The sequence below is a fragment of the Coenobita brevimanus genome, chromosome 111, assembly GCF_032717465.1.
Source record: "Coenobita brevimanus isolate Jiangsu-jjx chromosome 111, ASM3271746v2, whole genome shotgun sequence".
Taxonomy (NCBI): domain Eukaryota; kingdom Metazoa; phylum Arthropoda; class Malacostraca; order Decapoda; family Coenobitidae; genus Coenobita; species Coenobita brevimanus.
Window position 1 is genome coordinate 9,585,976 of NC_137064.1, and position 21,088 is coordinate 9,607,063.

The 21,088-nt window shown below is 43.0% G+C and overlaps 1 protein-coding gene across 1 annotated transcript in view; it reads right to left on the reverse strand.

Annotated features, from left to right (window-relative positions):
* Positions 1–21,088, reverse strand: part of drosha (ribonuclease 3 drosha) — a 575,197-nt gene that overhangs the window by 361,574 nt on the left and 192,535 nt on the right. Inside the window, exons 7-9 of the mRNA XM_080286434.1 lie at positions 17,072–17,239; positions 12,931–13,120; positions 2,250–2,366 (exon numbers count right to left, since the gene is read on the reverse strand). Of these exons, the coding sequence (XP_080142560.1) occupies positions 2,250–2,366; positions 12,931–13,120; positions 17,072–17,239 (475 nt within the window). The remainder of the gene's footprint in view (positions 1–2,249; positions 2,367–12,930; positions 13,121–17,071; positions 17,240–21,088) is intronic.

Here is a 21,088-nt window from a genome sequence, read left to right on the forward strand (position 1 = left end):
GGTTGGATTAGGTTAGGTTAGGTTAGGTTGGATTAGGTTAGGTTTTAGGTTAGGTTCGGTTTGGTTCGGTTAGGTTAGGATAAGTTTGAGCTTTATACTTTACCCACGAAACCTAGGTTTTTCCGATGGATTTTGGTATGATTCATTCGATTTTCAGCTTCATTTCAGTCGGAAATGACCATTTTCTGTTTCCCCCCCTCCCTATAACCCCCGATTCCCCAAAGATCCCTCATTATTTCAGGGGGATGGGGGGGGGTCATATCTCAAAATCTGGTTATTTCCGACGGAAATGATGCTCAAAATCGAATGAATCACATCAAAATCCATCAGAAAAACGTAAGTTTCGTGGGAAAAAGCAGTATGGGTAGATACCGATATTTATCCTCTTACTGTATGTAGGTTCATTTTAATATTTTCATAGTAAACAATATATAATTAATATGTTGCACGAATATGTATAGAATTTTATCATTTAGCTTCAAGTTAGCATAATTCATTTTTTACTTGGAACAAATATGCTCAATCTAGCATAATTTTTTCATTGCCCTAGCATAATTTCGTTGTTTGGATATGGCAACACTGCTCTCTGCCTCGCATTCTTCAGTCCACGCCTGACTGCCTTAAGTGGCTGTTGTGGTTGTAACCACACTATGATATGAGGCTCTTGCCTCCCACTTGCTTTCCACATGGTCCCAGGACGTAAGCCAGCCTCACCAAAGGCTAATAATACAATTAGTAAGAACTCCAAAGTGACAAAACGATCAAGTTATGACCTTAGCAGAGAAAATTGTGTTACTGGACAAGCTAAGAAACGATCGTGCGAGTGTTTGCTATCACCAGTTAATGCATCTTTTTATTTTGTACTGTTTTGTTAATAAATGTGTAGATAATTGTGTATTACAGTACGGTGTTTACGTTTTTCCTTCATAATGGAGTATGTGCTTTCAATCTTGTAAGAAGGTATTTTGGGATGAGTATGGAGGTTTCGGGACAATTCGCAGTCACAACAAACACAAAACAATTTGCCTTCATTAATGAAGATAGCTATGGGTGACGCTAGAATATAATTCAAAGGCGACTACAGCCAGGAAGAAACAAGTTAATTATTGACTAAAGGTGCAACTAATAAATAATATCCAGAACCTACGCTACTGAACACAGACTTTGCTGGATCCCCCTGAAATATAGTTATTAAAGTATTGATTAATTAATAATAAGTATATTGATGAAAGTATTGATTAGTATATTTATAGAATGGCGGGGAATCGTCCAGGGTGCGAATTGTTCTGAAGGGGAATCGTCCATGTTTTGACGGGGAATTGTCTGACGGCGAATTGTCTCGCAATCAGTATGGACATGGACTGTGTGATGGGCAGCATGGTGGACACAAGTGCAAGTTTTCAATTGTTAATAGAGTATTCGCGGAATTGACTTTTCGCGGGGGTTCCAAGAACGTAACTACCGCGAAATATGCGGGATTACTGTACAGGGCGGAGGCACTACCTGTGAAGAAAGTAAACGAGAGGAGGATGGAAGTAGCGGAAATGAGGATGTTGCGATGGATGTGTGGCGTGACAAGGGAGGACAGAATCAGCAATGCATGGATCAGAGGAACAATGATGGTGGTGGAGGTTTCGAAGAAGACACAAGAGGCAAGACTTAGATGGTACGGGCATGTCATGAGGAGCGATGGACAAAGTGACAAGAGGAGAGCACTGGATATGGAAGTAAAGGGAAGGAGGAGGAGAGGAAGACCCGAGATAAGGTGAAAAGATTGCATAGTGGCGGATATGAGAGAGAAGGGTCTGGATACCAACATGGCAGGTGATACAAGCAGGCGGAAGAGGCTCATCAAGAACAGCGACCCCATATAAGATGGGTACATAAAGCTGACGAGAAGAAGAAGAAGTAATGCCACTCAGGGATGAGTGAGACTGGTCACTCTCATCTTAAATGTCATGACCAACTTGCCAAGCCCCAGGCTCCTATGCTCCTCATGGGGCAACGTAGGATTGGATGATGGATGGATGGATTTTTTTTTTTTTTGTCCAGTGCAGTACAGGTTAACAAAACCCCATACAGTATTAGGTCCTAGAAGCTCCTGCTTCACACACAAAAACTTTAGTGATTTTTGTGCGGCACCATATTAGGGCCCTGAGCCTCCTACATCTGTCTAATGCTTCTGGATGTACAATATTTAGTGTATTGTTATATAAAACTAATTATGTGCTATAAAAATATCTACTGACCTGGAAGTTTCCTAACAAATCTGGGCATGAAGTGGAACCTGGGGCAGCCACCAGAATCTCCCATGGCATGAAGGTTCAGATCCACAAGCTCCAGAAGTTCTATGAACAGGTATGAATCTGAAAACAAAAATATAAATATTGGAGAACCTTAATTAGCCCTGCTGATGCACACCTAGAATAGAAAGTTCAGTAAAACCTTACTACAATGGACTAATTGGGGCCCAAGCCATTCTGAAAAAGGCGAAACTCCAATAAATGCGACACCTGGACTTCCTCCTGCTAAACCTGACTTTTTCCAATATATCAGACATTAGTCTGGATCAGTCCAATGATTTTTCACCATGGCATCACCAACTGTTTTCACTACCATTGCAGGACTGTACTGTATTATACATTCACTACAATAATAAAATGGTATAATATATATACAGTGGGTAGCTGAGATTAGCATTTGCTTTATTCTGGTCATACCACGCCGAACTTGATTTTTGCTGAACTGGCAATATTTGTTTACAGTACATGTAAACAGCCGTGTTCCTTCTGACTCGTGACAGTAATCCACTCACAGTTACCTTTTAGTCTAAGTTACTCTCTCATATAATACTATAAGCAGTCTGCTACACAACATGTATACGGTATATAACACACACACAAAAGATGTTTTCATACATGAAAAGCATCATAGCCACCATCTGCTTCACCACACCAGTTCCTTCTAACTGGTGGCAATATCACATTTGTTTCTTAACTTTTCTCAAATGCCACTATAAATAATTTACTGCATAACACTGTAAAATTTAAGCAAGGACTGGACACAATAAAACTCAAAATAAAAAATGAAATTCTTACATAACCATTCCGACTCACTTGACTCTTCCCCCACCTTGCCGATAGTTTATCATCATTCAGCACCTGGTGAAGGACGCCTCAGAGCAAATCCTTCAAAATCATTACCCATTATCTTCAGGATCATCGTCAAAGAACATTGAATCATCCTCCTGATTGTCTTCACTGACAGGAGCTGCATCATGGACAGGAACTGGAGTAGCCTGTACCTTGCATGCCGTGTAATGTATGATTAATGATGGGTGTCCTGAATTTATGTTAATATTAATACTAATACTAATATTAATGTAGACTATCTATCTATCTATCTATTGCCAGACGCCTCAATCCCGTTCGGGGTGGCCACAAACAAATTGCCTTCACGTTGCCCTGTCCCCCGCCATTTCACTCCCCTGCTCCCAACTCACACCCACGTCTCTCATATACCTCTCCACCCCATCCCTCCATCTCATCCTCGGCCTCCCCCTCCCCCCCCCTCCACCTCACTCACATACACTCTCTTCATCAGTCTTTCACCCTCCATCCTCTCCACATGGCCAACACCTCAGTGTATTCCTCTTAACGCTTCCTATCACATCCACATCCACACCACAACGCTCCTTTATATCCTCATTTGTCAGCCTGTCTCTCCAAGTGACTCCACAGGGTCCTCTTAAATAACTCATTTCCACAGCTCTCACTCTTGACTTGTGCCCCTCCAACAACGTCCAAGCTTCACTTCCATACGTTAGAGTTGGTATCACAATACTGTCATGTAGTAACTTTTTCACTTCCATGCTCACTTCCCTGTTTCTTATCACTGCTTTCAAAGAACCAGCAACCTTTCTTCCTTGCTGTACCCTTTCAAGCACTTCACCCTCCAAACCTCCATCCTTACTCATCACACGACCCAAGTACCACTTTTCTTATTTTTCAGCATTCAGAAAATACTGTACTTTAATGTTACAACTCAATTTTAAACACTTTTCAAATACTGTACTGTACACTTTAAACACCTTATTGTTTACTATCTTACAAATCAAAGAGGTTTACTTTGTCTGTATATTTCCCTTATCACTCATCATCCTTAAGCAGTGTATCAAGACCTTCAGGGGAATAGGAGCGTTCGTGCAACTGGAGAAATGCCAGATATCACAGGTATTTTAATTTTTCGGACAGAAAAAAAATCACATGTCAGGCAATGATTGAATGGCCTTTTTCATGCATCTTATATATTGTAAAAATATGTATATATTCTATTTCTTCTCTATAAACACGTTCTTTGTCAATGGGGTGTGAAAAAATATCTATCTATCTATCTATCTATCTATCTATTGCCAGACGCCTCAATCCCGTTTGGGGTGGCCACAAACAAATTGCCTCCACGTCACCCTGTCCCACGCCATTTCACTGCTCTGCTCCCAACTCACACCCCCCTCTCTCATATACCTCTCCACCCCATCCCTCCATCTCATCCTTGGCCTCCCCCTCCCTCTTCCCCCCTCCACCTCACTCACATACACTCTCTTCGTCAGTCTTTCACCCTCCATCCTCTCCACATGGCCAAACCACCTCAGTGTGTTCCTCATAACGCTTCCTATCACATCCACATCAACACCACAACACTCCTTTGTATCCTCATTCATCAGCCTCTCTCTCCATGTGACTCCACAGGCTCCTCTTAAATAACTCATTTCCAGTGCTCTCACTCTTGACTTGTGTCCTTCCAACAACATCCAAGCTTCACTTCCATACGTTAGAGTTGGTATCACAATACTGTCATGTAGTAACTTTTCACTTCCATGCTCACTTCCCTGTTTCTTATCACTGCTTTCAAAGAACCAGCAACCTTTCTTCCCTGCTGTACCCTTTCAAGCACTTCACCCTCCAACCCTCCATCCTTACTCATCACACTACCCAAGTACTTAAACATACTCACATTTTCCAATTCCTCACAATCCAACCTCGCTGTACATTCACTGACTTCACCTCTCTCAAAGACCATCACTTTACTCTTCCCTACATTCACCTTCAGATTCCGTTTCTTTCACACTCTCCCAAACTCATCCACCAAGCCTTTCAGCTCCCCTTCGTCTTCACTCAACAACACAGTATCATCTGCAAACAACAGTACAGGGAGTTTCCAAACACTATCCTCTCTCACCAGGGCCACTCCAACATCCACTACCCTACCTTGTACCTCTTTTATTACCCCATCGATGTACAGATTGAACAACCATGGAGACATGACACATCCCTGTTTCAACCCAACTTTCAAAGAGAAAAATTCACTCAGTTCACCATCTACACGCACTGAAGCCTTAGCACCATCATACATACTCTTCACTGCATTCAACATCTTCTCATCTACTCCATATATTCTTAATACTTTCCACAATCCTTGTCTATCCACCCTGTCATATGCTTTCTCCAAATCCATGAAAGCTGCATACAACTTCTTTCCCTTCTCTAGAAACTTTTCCACAAAGATCTAAGAATGAATATCTGATCTACACAACCTCTTCCCTTCCTAAAGCCTCCCTGTTCTTCTCTAACTAATTCCTCTGTTCTTTCTCTAACTCTGTCAATAAGTATCCTACCATACACTTTTCCTATTATACTAAGAAGACAAATGCCCCTATGATTACCACGCACTTCTTTTTCCCCTTTTCCTTTGTACAAGGGAATAATTATACCTGACTTCCAATCCTCTGGGACTCTACCTTCCTCCCAGGCCAATCCGCACATCTTCCACATCCATTCTACTACTATCTCTCCCCCATGCTTCAGCATTTCACCACACACTCCATCAATTCCTGGGGCTTTCCCCAATTTAACTTTCTTCATTGCTTCCACAACTTCTATCCTACTGATTTCTTCCTGTCTTCTCACCTCCCTCCTTCTCCCAGCCATTCCCCAGCCACTTATACTCGCATTACATCCATCCTCTATGTTCAACAATTCCTTAAAGTGTTCTCTCCATCTGCTCACTTTTTCTCCATTCTCCACTAGTAATCTACCATTTTTATCTTTCACTCCCCTGCTAACTTCACTTCCACCCTGTCTTACTCTTTTCACCTCTTTCCAGAACATTTTCTTACAGTCCCTCCACTTTACACTCAAATTCCTTCCAAATTCCTCATCCACTCTCTTCTTACTCTCTCTTACTAATCTTTTCACCTCTCTCTTTCTTTCTACATATAACTCTCTCTTCCGCCTCTCAACTTCTTCCACGCCCCTATTTCTCATCCATTCATTGTATGCTTTCTTCTTTTGTGCCACAGCCTGTCTCACCTCTTCAGTCCACAATGCTGTTCCTTGCATAGAAATATATATGTATATCTTTAACCAACAATAATAGTTGATTATAATTCATACTAACATATTAAACTCCCTGTGAGTAAGAATAAAACTTAATTCACTTCAAGAAAGCATGTCGATATTTTGTTGCTGCGTCCGGTACAACAAGTTTTCGAAGCAAACCAAAACAGTTGTGTCTTTACTCACTCTGTGACCTACTCCACCAGCTGGCTTGCTTCATATGTCTGGCAGCACTATGCTTCGATACGCCGTAACATTTTAGAGTCTAATAAATATTAAAGTATGGATAGACCATATTTGCCATTTTTTGTACAAGTCAGATTATATACGAACGTCATTATTCATACGCCTTTTTTGCTTCTCACAATCCAAAAACAGTCTTATTGACAGATACTGTTCTAACCTTCTTAGGGAAGAATATATAAATATACGAATTTTTAAGTGATATTTTGGGTTAAATAGCACAAGTAAGAGTAATTTACATTTTTTTAGAGGTACAGTACTTGGTTAACCAATACTGTATTGTAAATATCGATCAGAAAAAGAACACTGAAGTTTAACTAAGACTCCCGTAGCCCATCAAAACAAAAATGAGACATAGTTTCTGGTGGTGTCTGGCAGATTTTCCACTCAACGTGAACGCTCCTATTGATATGGGTCACACTGAGGCAGAGTGCAGAGGGGCAATAATGACGCCGCCAGCCCGCCACCAACCGACAAACACACAAACTGTGCAGGCAATACGGCCACTTTGGACTAAGGTCAGGCAGGCCGGACCACATCTTGCTTTATCCGAGTTTCCCAACATACAGTATAAAAATTTTGTCCGGTTGGCTCCTCGACTCCAACAGACGCGATTTCTGGTTTACTGAAGTCCATTGTAGTGAGGTTTTACTGTACTCACTAACGCAGGTCTAGAAGATGCCATTATCCCACTATGCCTACTGGGCATCCTAAAAATAGGCTGTCATTCATGAATTCTTCACAGGGGTATTAACAGATAAATGATGCTATGATAATAACAGCAGTTGTAGACTGCAGACCATTCATGTGGAGATGCAGCACCCTTCTCGTCACTCACCATGTATACTATACCTGTGGATCAATTTGTGCCTAAAGTGGGTATTGGCTATCACCAACCTCCTCCCCACACAGATGTCCACCACAGTGCTACCATTCTTTTCCACTTCTGCAGGCACATCCCACTCACCAACTACTCCATCCACCTTCACACTCTCTACATTTCCATTCATATTTTCAATAAAAAACTCTCTCTTAGCACTCTCAAACATTTCCATGCAAGCTTCCACATTTGCCCAGAGCTCTTCTTTCACTCTGCTCACACGATCTTCCATTGGCGAGTATACACACGCAATCACCTACGCCTGTATTCCTCCTTTCAATTTTAACTGCACAATCCTTGACCCAACTGATCCAGACTTTCTTGTATTCTCCTTCCATCTCTTGCACAGAACAAAACATATGCCCTCTTTTGCCCTCTCATTTTCACCTACCCCTGCACATATACCCAATCTCTATTTCCACTCTCTCATACTCACCTCTTCATTTAGTCTCAGTTAATCCACATATGTCCACTATTGCATCCTCACGCACCTGGACAATTTCGCTCCACCATCCACCCACTTAGAGTATAATGGTACTCTGTTCTTAGGGTAGCTCTTCACTGAGTGGCATGCCAAATGATTTCCTGTAAACTAGGAAAGCATTTACAACACTGGATGGTAACCTTATAACCAGCCAACACGTGTTCCCTACGTGACAAGTGGGTTGGTGGAGCGTTAGTGCCCCTCCCGAGAAAACAACTAAAAATACGAACAAGAAGCCTCTGACCAGGACTGACCAAAAGGTGACAACTAAGGACCGAAGAAAGAACATGATACGGATGACGACCTGAAATGTAAGGGATGCAAATGATGAGGTGAAAGAGAGAGAGACTGTCCAGGAGCTTGAGGATGCACGGGGATTAACTGAAACAAAACGGAGAGGTGAGAGTGTTAGAGAATGGGAGTATGGATGGGGTCTATTGTGGGAATAGTGAGATTGAGAGGGCAAAAGGAGTGTGTATTGTTGTAAGTAACAGATGGAAGGAGAATAAAAGAGAGTATGGAACAGTTGGCTCAAGGAATGTGTGGGTAATATTGAATGTTGGAAAACAAATGCGGGCAATTGTGTGCTTGTATGGGCAACACAAGATCACGCAAGCAGAGTGGTAGAAGAGTTCTGGACAAATGTGGAAGCGTGCATGGAAAAGTTTGAAAGGAATGAGTGAGTGTTTTTGATTGGTGATATGAATGGTAAAGTAGAGAATGTAAAGGTGGATGGAGTAGTTGGTGAGTGGGGTGTGCCTGCTGAGATGGATGAGAATGGCAGTGCTGCTTTAGTGGACATTTGTGCCGGGAGGAGGTTGGTGATAGTCAATAACCTCTTCAGGCACAAAATGATCCATAGGTATACATGGCGAGTGTTGAGAAGAGCAGGTGGTGAACTGAATGAACGGAAGGCAATGATTGATTATGTGTGTGTGGATGAAAGGATGCGAAGGTGTGTAATGGATGCAAGTGCATACAGAGGTTGGAGGAGAGGACTTTCTGACCGTTCAAGCGAACTAGAGAAACAGAAGAAGGAAAGGATGGGAGGAAATAGAATATACGAGGAGAGTGGAAAGGTTACAAGAGTATGAGAAAATGGCAGACTATAAGAGAGAAGTGGAGGAGCAACTGGGTAAATATGGATTGGAGTAGATGGGGGATGTGGAAGTTGTGTGCAAGATATTCACAGAAGAAATCTGCACAGCATGTGAGGTGGTGTGTGGGGTGAAGAGAAGTCAAAAAGGGGTGCAAGGAACAGCATGGTGGAATGAAGATGTGAGACAGGCTGCGGTACAAAAGAAGAAAGCATATAGAGAGTGGATGAGAAACAGGGGCGTGGAAGAAATTGAGAGACAGAAGAAAATGTTATATGTAGAGAGGAAAAGAAAGGCGAAAAGATTAGTAAGAAGAGAGTGGATGAGGAATTTGGAAGGAATATGAGTATAAAGTGAAAGGAATGTAAAAAAATGTTCTGAAAAGAGGCAAAGAGAGTCAGACAGGGTGATAAAGAAGTAAGCCTGGGAGTGAAAGATAAATGTGGTAGATTAGAGAAGGGAGAAAAAGTGAGCAGATGGAGAGATCACTTAAAAGAAAGGTTGAAGATAGAAAACGAAAAATGTGAGTATAAGAGGCTGGGGAATGGCTGGGAGAAGGAGGGAGGTGAGAAGACAGGAAGAAATCAGTAGGATGGAAGTTGTGGAAGCAATGAAAAAAGTCAAAATGGGGAAAGCCCCAGGAAATGATGGATTGTGTGGTGAAATGTTGAAGCATGGGGGAGAGAGTAGTAGAATGGATGTGGAAGATGTGCAGATTGGCCTGGGAGGAAGGTAGAGTCCCAGAGGATTGGAAGTCAGGTATAATTATTCCCTTGTATAAAGGAAAAAGGGAAAAAGAAGTGTGTGGTAATCACAAGGACATTTGTTTTCTCAGTGTAACAGGAAAAGTATATGGTAGGACACTTACTGGCAGTGTTAGGGAAATAACAGAAGTTGGAAAAGAACAGGGAGCTTTTAGGAAGGGAAGAGGTTGTGTTCATTAGATATTCATTCTTAGATCTATATTGGAAAAGTTTCTAGAGAAGGGAAAGAAGTTGTATGTGGCCTTCATGGATTTGGAGAAAGCATATGACAGGGAAGATAGACAAGGATTGTGGAAAGTATTAAGAATATATAGAGTAGATGGGAAGTTGTTGCATGCTTTGAAGCATATGTATGAGGGTGCTAAGGCTGTAATGCATGTGGATAGTGAACTGAGTGAATTTTTCTACTTGACGGTTGGATTGAAATAGGGATGTGTCATGTTTTCATGGTTGTTCAATATGTATATGGATGGGGTTATAAACAGATACAAGGTAAGGCAGTGGATGTTGGAGTGGTCCTAATTAGAGAGGGCAGTGTTTGGAAACTCACTGTACTGTTGTCCGCAGATGATACTGCATTGTTAGGTGAAGACGAAGGGGAGCTGCAAGGCTTAGTGGATGAGTTCAGGAGAGTGTGTAAGAATAGGAATCTAAAGGTGACTGTCGGGAACAGTAAAGTTATGGTCTTCAAGAGAAATGAAGTCAGTGAATGTACAGTGAGGTTGGATGAGGAGGAAATGGAAAATATGAGTGCATTTGAGTACTTTGTGTAGTGTGATGATTATCTGGAGGATGAAGTGCTTGAAAGAGTACAAGGAAGAAAGGTTGCTGGTTCCTTGAAAGCAGTGATAAGAAACAGGGAAGTGGAAAAGTTACTACATGACAGTATTGTGGTACCAACTCTAACGTATGGAAGTGAAGCTTGGACCTTGTTGGAGGGACAGAAGTCATGAGTGAAAGCAGTGGAAATGAGTTATTTGAGAGGAGCATGTGAAGTCACATGGAGAGACAGACTGACATATGGGGAAGTGAAGGAGCATTGTGGTGTGTTTGTGGATGTAATGGGAAGCATGAGGAGAAACACAATGAGGTGGTTTGGCCATGTGGAGAGGATGGAGAGTGAGCGACTGACGAATAGAGTGTATGTGAGTGGAGAGGTAGGCCAAGGATGAGATCGAAGGATGGAGTGGAGAGGTACATGAGAGAAGGGTGTGAGCTGGGAGCAGGGCAATGAAATGGCAAGGAACAGGGCGATATGGAGGCAATTAGTTTGTGGCCACCCCTTTCGGGATTAAGGAATCTGGCAATAGATAGAAACAGACAGGTATTCCATGCTGAAATCTATACCATATCCTTTGTATGATCCTTGGTCACCGCCAGGTGGTTGGTCCTGTTCCGAGGCATTTTGTTTATCATTATAGTTAGTTGTTTACCTGGGAGGGACACCAACCTTCTGTCAACCCTCCGCCAGCCCACTGTGTTCTATAGTGTATTATCCCAAAATGCAAAGTAGTATCAAAATAAAGTTGATTCATCTGGCAGTTGTCAAAAAAAAGTAAGCCCAATGGTAAAATCTAGGTAGCTAGAGGTATGTAAAGAATACAAGAATAATTCAAGGATTCTTGTGCCTACATGTGACTTTACACTCCCTCTTCTGTCTTTCTTTCCTCCATTTTTTCCTCTTCCTTCTGCTTATGGGTGACTTTACACTGAGTGACATGCCAATGGTTTCCTGTACACCAGGAAACATTTTACTATGCTGGGTGGTAGCCATATAACCAAATTATGGCGCCTGATGTTTTAGTGGGTAATTAAGGCACTCCAAGAAGACTGAGCTGGTGCAGGTTTACATCCAAAGGGCGATTGGGGTTATTGCTCACGTAATACCACACAAGGATGAGTGAGGCTGGTCACTCTCATCTTAAATGTCAGGACCAACTTGCCTACCCCAGGCTCCTACGCTCCTCATGGGGCAATGTAACATTAGATGGTGGATGGAATTTTTCAAAAGTTTGAACTGTTCATGGCCATATGCACCTAAACTCTGAAGGTTGCACTATAAGCATTTTCCTGGGTTTAATCCATCCATCATCCAATCCTATGTTGCCCCATAAGAAGCCTAGAAGCCTTGGGATAGGCAAGTTGGTCCTGACATTTAAGATAAGAGTGACCAGCCTCATTCATCCCTGAGTGGAATTTATGTGAGCAATAAACCCCAACCACCATTTGCATATGAACCTTCACTGGCTCAATCCAACTGGAGTGCTGTAATTACCCACTAAATCACCAAGTGCCAAAATTTGACTATATGGTTACCACCAGTGTAGAAAATGGTTTCCTGGTGTACAGGAGACCATTTGGCTTGTCACTCAGTGTAGAGTCACCCACAGGCAGAAGGAAGAGGAAAAAACAAAGGAAAGAAAGACAGAAGAGGGAGTGTAAAGGCACCCGTAGGCAGAAGGATGAGAAAAGAATGAAGGAAAGAAAGACAGAAGAGGATGGAAGGAAAGAAGAATGGAGGAGAGGAAGGGGCATACACCCAAGAGCAGCACTACATCAAGTGAGTGGAGGTGAGTGCCCCCACCTACCACATTTCCTGGGTTTACAAGATAACAAAAGCAAAAATCCAACTAAGCTTACAGAACACAACAGAAAACTGGGTAGTGTACAATACTGTACTGATGAACCTGCATCACATATATAATGCGATGAAGTGGCTCCTGTCATCAGTGAAATAAAAGTTTTTCCTGGAAAGGAAAAAATGTTATTTTCTGTAAAGCCAATCATTTTAATATCAAAATGCCATAATATAGAGAGAATGTATACTAACAAAAAGGCTTCGGTTTGCATTATGGACTGTTCTATGCCCTACTTTAGCCTGTACTGGAATAAAAGCTAGTACTGGATTCCGCCTGCCTGTATGCACTCCCTCACCGATTATTCTCACACAGTTCTTACCAAACATGGTAAGATTATCAGTTAAAAAGAATGAAATGTATCTGAAAAAAATCAAGCAAACGAGCTAACATATAGGCAGCAGAAAGAAATACAGCACTGATGTACTTACAAAATAAGTCCAGTTCCTTAATACAGAAGTTATCTGGAATTTTCTCCTGGATGTAAAGGATAGTGTATTCAATGTTGAAGCGGATGACACGACAGGTGGGCACTTCCTCAAGTGGATGATGAGACATAAGTGAGAATCCCTCAAAGATGAACTCATGTCCATCGTGGGAGATCACCGTCGGTGTTTTTATCTGTGGATAAGAAAATTATTAACTGTTTACGTTTAAGCTAACAGACCAGTGACTGGGCTACTATGTGTATGTCTTAAAAATCTGATGATAGCTCTTTATGGGCCATGATCTTGATTTTGCCATTCATTCTGCTAGCCCAGGTTTCTATGCATGATCTAACTTCCACATTGTCCTTGTTTTGGCCTCATGTTAGTCTTTCCTTGACATTTACACCTGTAACCCTCCTCATTCCGTTCACTCTCACCTAGGTGCGAAGACCTGCATACATAGTCATAACCACTCTAACCAGTCACTCATTGATCCAAAGCTTTCTCATTGCCCAGTTCACCACCTCCCCGGGGAATCTGTCAAAGGCCTTCTCCAAATCAACAAAAATGAAGAAAACTCCATTTTCTTTTCTATATATTTTTTCTGAAGCTGTCTGACAATGAATATGGCATCAGTGATCCCTTTGCCGAGCACAGACCCAAACTGCATCTCATAAGCATTTGCTCCTTCCCTCATCATATCTTCTAGGACTCTCTCCATTACCTTCATTAGTCCAAAAGTGTTATGCCTCTGTAATTTCCTTTTTCCAGGGCATCACCCTTCCTGTTGTACACATTTACAATCACATTCCTCAGCTAATCTTCTAGAACACTCATATATAATCGTATTTATCATATCAGTAACTAATCCCATTCCTGTATCTCCTAAGGCCTTCAGCATTTCAGCAGTCAACCCAGACTCTTGCCTTGTTCACAGTAGCTGCATCAATCAAAGTCCAAGGGCAAAACCCTGAATCCACTTACTACAAACTTTCCCTGCTCCAGTCAATCTCCTCATTCAGCAACATTATAATAATTTCCCCAGGTGTCTATCAATCCTCACTGTCCACCACTGCCTTTCCTTCATAATTCTTCATATACTGCTCACCTATGATATTCCTGTTTTCCCTCTTTGCCTGATTTACCATTACCACCTTAAAGACCATATTCTTCCTTCCAGCACTATTTACGTTATCCAGTAAAAGTCTCTGGGACTAAGATTTTGCCTAGTATACCTCCTTTCTAGCCCTACTCTTGGCAGTCAAATACTGCTCTCTGTTACCACCCTTTTTTTCATTCTTGGAAAATGAGGAGTTTGACTGGAATGAGGAGTCTGACAGATTAGGTTTGGAGCCAGCAGATCCCATGTTTGGCCCCTGGCCTTTGATTGACACTGCTACTGTGAGCAGGGCAACAGGCAGGATGCTGGCAAGGAAAGCAGCAGGTGTGTCAGGGATGACTGCTGAAATGCTGAAAGCCACAGGTGATAATAGGAGTGGGGTTAGTTAATGACCTGATAAATACTTTTATACAGAAAAAATCCTGTAATCCGAATGGCAGGGGACCGAGGGTCTTTCGAACTACTGTTTTTTTCGGACTACTGGGAGGGATCTCTGAAAACAATAAAAATATGTACGTGATCATTAAATAAACACTTAAAATGATATGGGTTATTGTTTTACTCAATGGAAATGTATAGATGTGTAGTTGAATAGTTGAAGGCAGGTACATCCAAGTCTACAAACAAGTCCAAGCCAGATAAATCCATAGATAAAGCCCAGAGAAAAAATTCACTTGATTCACTTCATTTTCACTCAATTCACTCAACAGCAACTTACTGTAATTCACTTAATTTTCACTCAATACACTTAAATTCATTACGGCACTTAAAATCATCTGCTGCCTCGAAACATTCAGAGTATTGGAATATTTGGATTATTGGTGGTCAGAATAAAGGACTTCTACTGTAGCTATATGAGTGTGTTGTCCCAGATGACTAGCTGAAGAGGGTAATTGTAAAAGTGTTGTGTATAAGGGGAAGAGTGATGCCCTGACAAGAAGAAATTATAGTGGCATAAAGCTTTTACACAAGATAATGAGGGTAATGAAGAGAGATCTAGAAGGTATGATTAGAGACAGGGTGAATACTGATGAGATGCGGTTTGGGTATATGCCAGCCAAAGGGACCACTGATGCCATATTCATTGTTTGACAGCTTCAGGAAGAATATATAGGAAAGAAAAGGGATCTGTACTTTGCTTTTGTTGATTTGAAGAAGGCCTCTGACAAAGACCCTAGGAAGGTGGTGAAGTGGGCAATGAGAAAGCTTGGGATGGAGGAGTACCTGCTAGGGTGGTTATGGCCATGTGTGTGGGTGCCCGCACCAAGGTAAGAGTGAATGGAGATTTGAGTGATGAGTTTTCTGTGAATGTTGGTGTGCATCAGGGGTCAGTTTTGAGTCCCATGTTGTTTATCATGGTACTTGAAGCCCTCTCATGTGACTTCAGAAATGGACTCCCGTGGGAGATGTTGTGTGCCGATGATTTGGTGTTGATTGCAGAGAATGAGAGGGAGGTGGAGGAGTGATTTAGGAAGTGGAGAGATGATATGGGGCACAAGGTCACAGAGTATATGCAGATAAAACAAAAGTAATGGTTTCTCGGGCTGTGGCCGGTACTGTCAAAGAAGACAAAGAGTGGTCATGTGAGATTTACCACAAGGGCGTGGGAAGTAATTCCATCTTGTGCAGTGTCTGTGATAAGTGGGTGCATAAGACATGACGTGGTACTGGAGGTAGACTGTGAGATAATGCTGATTTTATATGTGTGGTGTATTGGTGAAAGCATGTAGAGATTATCAGGCATGAAAGGACTGATCTTGCTTTCTTGAGAGTATGGAAGAGTTTTGTTATTTGGGAGATATGTCATGTGCTGGAGGTGGGGCAGGATCTAGCTCTGTGGCTAGAGTGAGGAGTGGTTAGAAGAAATTTAGGGAGCCATTGCCTCACCTGAGAGGGCTCTCCCTCTGTCCTATGGGATCTTTGCATGCAGCTAGGAGTGGTATGCTGTATGGTAGTGAGACCTGGGCAGGAAAGGAAGAGGATATTCACAGGCTCAAACATACAGAAATGACAATGATAAGGTGGATGTGCAGTCCTTGAGTGCAAGGCCTGGAGGGGCTAGGTTTATGATAGATGAGAGGTAGGATGGGACTGTAGTGCATTGGTGCTGTGATGAGAAGAGGTAGATTGACAAGGTTTGGGCATGGGGAGAGAATGGGGGATGATAACTGGGTGCAGAATGTGAAAAGTGTTAATGTTAGGGGTAGGGCTGAAAGAGGTAGACAGAAAAAGACCTGGGACGACGTCACTGAATGTGACCTCAGGGAGAAGGGACTGAATAAGGAAGCTGCCAGAAATTGAGCTGCATGGAGAGCCAACATTAGGTGACCAAGGATGATGCATGCATGCTGGAGCATTTAAAAACAGAACAAAATGCCTTCTCCTTTACTGCAGCTAGTAGGATCTAATATTCAAAAGGGACTTTAACTGTTATGAATGAGTTTAGTAATGGCTTTTATAAGCTAAAATGATGTATTCAACAACCATATGAGCCAATGAGGCCACACCTTACCACTGGACCAATCTTTCTTAGTTAAGGTAGACTGACGGCCAATTCTGTCCAGTTCTTGCCCAATTTAGTCTATTCAAGCCATTTATGGAAAAAAAATTTATTTCCCCATATGATACATACTATGTTCCTTACAATACAAGCCTCCCACCCCAACATACCACCTTCAGGAATGCATCTACTTGGAGGAATATATAAGGGTTTGTTGTTGATGTTCTTGCTGCTGTTATTGCTATGGCCCCAGGCATTTCTGAATGTGAACCTGTTGGACTGCACACTAAACTGTTCTTCTGTCACCTATCCTCCTTTCTGGGGACAGGGAAGGTACTGAAAGGCATTTGTATAAGTGGGCAAGTGTCACTTACCTTATCAGTACCACCACGTGAAGGTTTCCCCTTCCAGAACATGGCTGCAAACCAAGGATTTGCTGCATAAATATGCCTGGCCCTTAATTTTTCTTGTAAGTTTTGCACTTGAAAACACTCTTATTACATAATGCGTAAGAATTTACTAACAAGGAAATTGGTAGGTGGTGAAATGGTTATGAGGTAGTGGTGAAGGTGATGAACATTGTTGGTCCAGGTGTGACAGGGTTCCAGATGGTCCTCTCCAACATAGTACCCATGACGAATTCCAGAACGCTGTGCTTTTAATGAGCACCGGCACAGTGGTCCATCATTCATCTGAGAAAAGAATCACAATATTATTTCAAAAGTAAATTTACTAATGTGCTTCAAATACAGTACTGTACCATATTTTCCAGCTTATAATGCCACCTTTTATCATTCAGCATAATATGAATTAAATAAATGAAAAATAATAGAGACTGAGCAAAAGAGGTGGAAAATGGGTAATCCTTTTCTAAACTAGAAAGCACTCATAGGGTGCATACCTCCATGAATGCCAGTGCCATTAAAAAGGATCTAGATCCAGCTCCATCCCAAAATTTACTCAATTCTTTCTTGATCCATGGTCCACCTTTCCACAAAATTTCACTGAAATTCATTGTGAACTTTTGGAGATATTGTGTGGGGCACTTCGGATCCAGATCCAGATTCGCCCACAAATTTAATAATTTCTTCCTCAGTCCATGGCCCACCCTTGCACAAAATTACATGAAAATCCATTCATAACTTTTTGCATAATCCTCCTAACAGATCCGTGGATACAGGATCCAGCTCTGGCTCCAGCTCACCCCAAAAATTTTAGCAATTCTTTCTTGGTCCATGGCTGATCTTTCAACAAAATTTCATAGAAATTCATGGAGAACTTTAGGAGATATTGTGTGGGATACTCCGGATTTGGATCCACCCCAAAATGTACGGTAATAATTCCTACTTTGGCCCATGGCCCACCTTTCCACAAAATTTCATCAAAATCCATTCGTAACATTTTCAGTACTGTAATCCTGCTAACAGACAGACAGATAGATAGACAGGCAGACAAACAAACAAATGCCAGCAAAAACATAACCTCCTTGCCAGAGATTATTATACTGTACATGAGTACAGAGTACAGGAAAGAAGAGTCCCGGAGGATTGGAAGTCAGGTATAATTATTCCCTTGTACAAAGGAAAAGGGGAAAAAGAAGTGTGTGGTAATCATAGGGGCATTTGTCTTCTTAGTATAATAGGAAAAGTGTATGGTAGGATACTTACTGACAGAGTTAGAGAAAGAACAAAGAAATTAGTTGGAGAAGAACAGGGAGGCTTTAGGAAGGGAAGAGGTTGTGTAGATCAGATATTCATTCTTAGATCTTTAGTGGAAAAGTTTCTAGAGAAGGGAAAGAAGTTGTATGCAGCTTTCATGGATTTGGAGAAAGCATATGACAGGGTGGATAGACAAGGATTGTGGAAAGTGTTAAGAATATATGGAGTAGATGGGAAGTTGTTGAATGCTGTGAAGAGTATGTACGATGGTGTGAAGGCTGCAGTGCGTGTGGATGGTGAACTAAGTGAATTTTTCTCTTTGAAAGTTGGGTTGAAACAGGGACGTGTCATGTCTCCATGGTTGTTCAATCTGTACATCGATGGGGTAATAAAAGAGGTACAAGGTAGGGTAGTGGATGTTGGAGTGGCCCTGGTGAGAGAGGATAGTGTTTGGAAACTCCCTGTACTGTTGTTTGCAGATGATACTGTGTTGTTGTGTGAAGACGAAGGGGAGCTGCAAGGCTTGGTGGATGAGTTTGGGAGAGTGTGTAAGAAATGGAATCTGAAGGTGAATGTAGGGAAGAGTAAAGTGATGGTCTTTGAGAGAGGTGAAGTCAGTGAATGTACAGCGAGGTTGGATGGTGAGGAATTGGAAAATGTGAGTATGTTTAAGTACTTGGGTAGTGTGATGAGTAAGGATGGAGGTTTGGAGGGTGAAGTGCTTGAAAGGGTACAGCAGGGAAGAAAGGTTGCTGGTTCTTTGAAAGCAGTGATAAGAAACAGGGAAGTGAGCATGGAAGTGAAAAAGTTACTACATGACAGTATTGTGATACCAACTCTAACGTACGGAAGTGAAGCTTGGACGTTGTTGGAAGGACACAAGTCAAGAGTGAGAGCAGTGGAAATGAGTTATTTAAGAGGAGCCTGTGAAGTCACATGGAGAGATAGGCTGACGAATGAGGATATAAAGGAATGTTGTGGTGTTGATGTGGATGTGATAGGAAGCGTTATGAGGAACACACTGAGGTGGTTTGGCCATGTGGAGAGGATGGAGGGTGAAAGACTGACGAAGAGAGTGTATGTGAGTGAGGTGGAGGGGGGAAGAGGGAGGGGGAGGCCGAGGATGAGATGGAGGGATGGGGTGGAGAGGTATATGAGAGAGGGGGGTGTGAGTTGGGAGCAGGGCAGTGAAATGGCGGGGGACAGGGCGACTTGGAGGCGATTTGTTTGTGGCCACCCCAAACAGGACTGAGGCGTCTGGCAATAGATAGATAGACAGATAGATGAGTACAGATGGACAAACCGCTGCTTACAAATACTGTACAGCCATCCCTTATTATTCACAGATTCAATTACTGCTGCTCTTGGGTGTCTGCCCATTTTCTCCTCCATCCTTCTGTCTTTCTATCCTTCATTCCTTCTTCATCCTTCTGCCTACAAGTGACTTTACACTCCCTCTTCTGTCTTTCTTTCCTTCATTCTTTCCTGTTCCTTCTGCCTGCGGGTAACTCTACACTAAGTGACATGCCAGATGGAACTCTACACTAAGTGACATGCCAGATGGTTTCCTGTACACCAGGAAACCGTTTACTATGCTGAGTGGTAACCATATATCCAAATTTTGGTGCCTGGTGGTTTAGTGGGTAATTACGGCACTCCAATCAGTTTGAGCCAGTGAAGGTTTATATCCAAGGGATGGTTGGGGTTTATTGCTCATGTACTGCCACTCAGAGATGAGTGAAGCTGGCCACTCTCATCTTAACCCGCCCCGTCCCGTCGACGTATGGGTACGTTGCAACGATTTGCATTTGCCAGTCCCGGCGACGTACCAGTACGTCGTGCAATTGCAATGCGCATAATTTCGATAATTTTCAAAGTTCGCGCTTGATTTGCGGTACGTACCCTCGCATGACCTTCCCCTACCTGCCACCAGGCGGGGACACTTGGCGACCCCGCGCGACCCGCGCTAGCCCATCACTCGTCCACTCACCTGGTAGCAACGGTCCTGTTCAGACATGGCTAAGAGAGGTCTCTCAGACAGCGAAATTCAAGTCGCCCTGGACACCTTTACAGGTGACAGTGATTCCCCACTGGACGACGAGGATATGGACAAGGATTATGTGCAGCCAGAGGAGGAAGAAACCACCAGCAGTGACGAGGAAGTTCCGTCTCCCAGGAAGCGGCAGTACGTGACTTACCGTGCTGCTAGAGAGGGGCAGCAGGCAAAGAGGGCACGTGCAACATCCTATCCCTATCCCCAACGTGATTTGGAACCAGAATTCGAGGACGAGGACGAGGACGATGACGGAGCCGTGGGACGTGCTGCCATGTGGTATGGACGTGAGGTGATAACTCATCGTGGCCCAGAGCGCACACCACGTCGTATGAGCAGGTATGGGCCTAGCATTTTGTTTGGGGAGTTAGGAAGTCAAGTGGAGGGAGTGGGGAGTGAAAGGGAAAGTCCAGGGAGGATTAGGGAAAGTGAGAGTGACGTGAGTGAGTCATTGCTCTCCCTATGTAGTGTGAGGCGGCGTAGTGGATCACGTGGGCCAGTGCGGGTGCGTTCCTTATCACGTGGGGTTGTGAGGGAGGGGGAAGGTGGGGAGGAACCACTCCCAAGCACGTCTTATGCTCCCCAATATCCCCTAACACGTGGTCGAGCTAGGGTGCGTGAGAAAGCACGTGGTGTTGTCATGGAGGGGGAAGGTGGGGAGGAACCACTCCCCAGCACGTCTTCTGCTCCCCAATATTCCCCTATTTCATCCCCACAGCCCCCTAATGTTCCTCAAGGCTGTAAGGGTAAGGGAAAGGGAAAGGGTAAAGGCAGAGGGAAGAGGAGTGACGGTGGGGAAGCCCTCCGCACTCCTTCTCCCCCACCTCCCC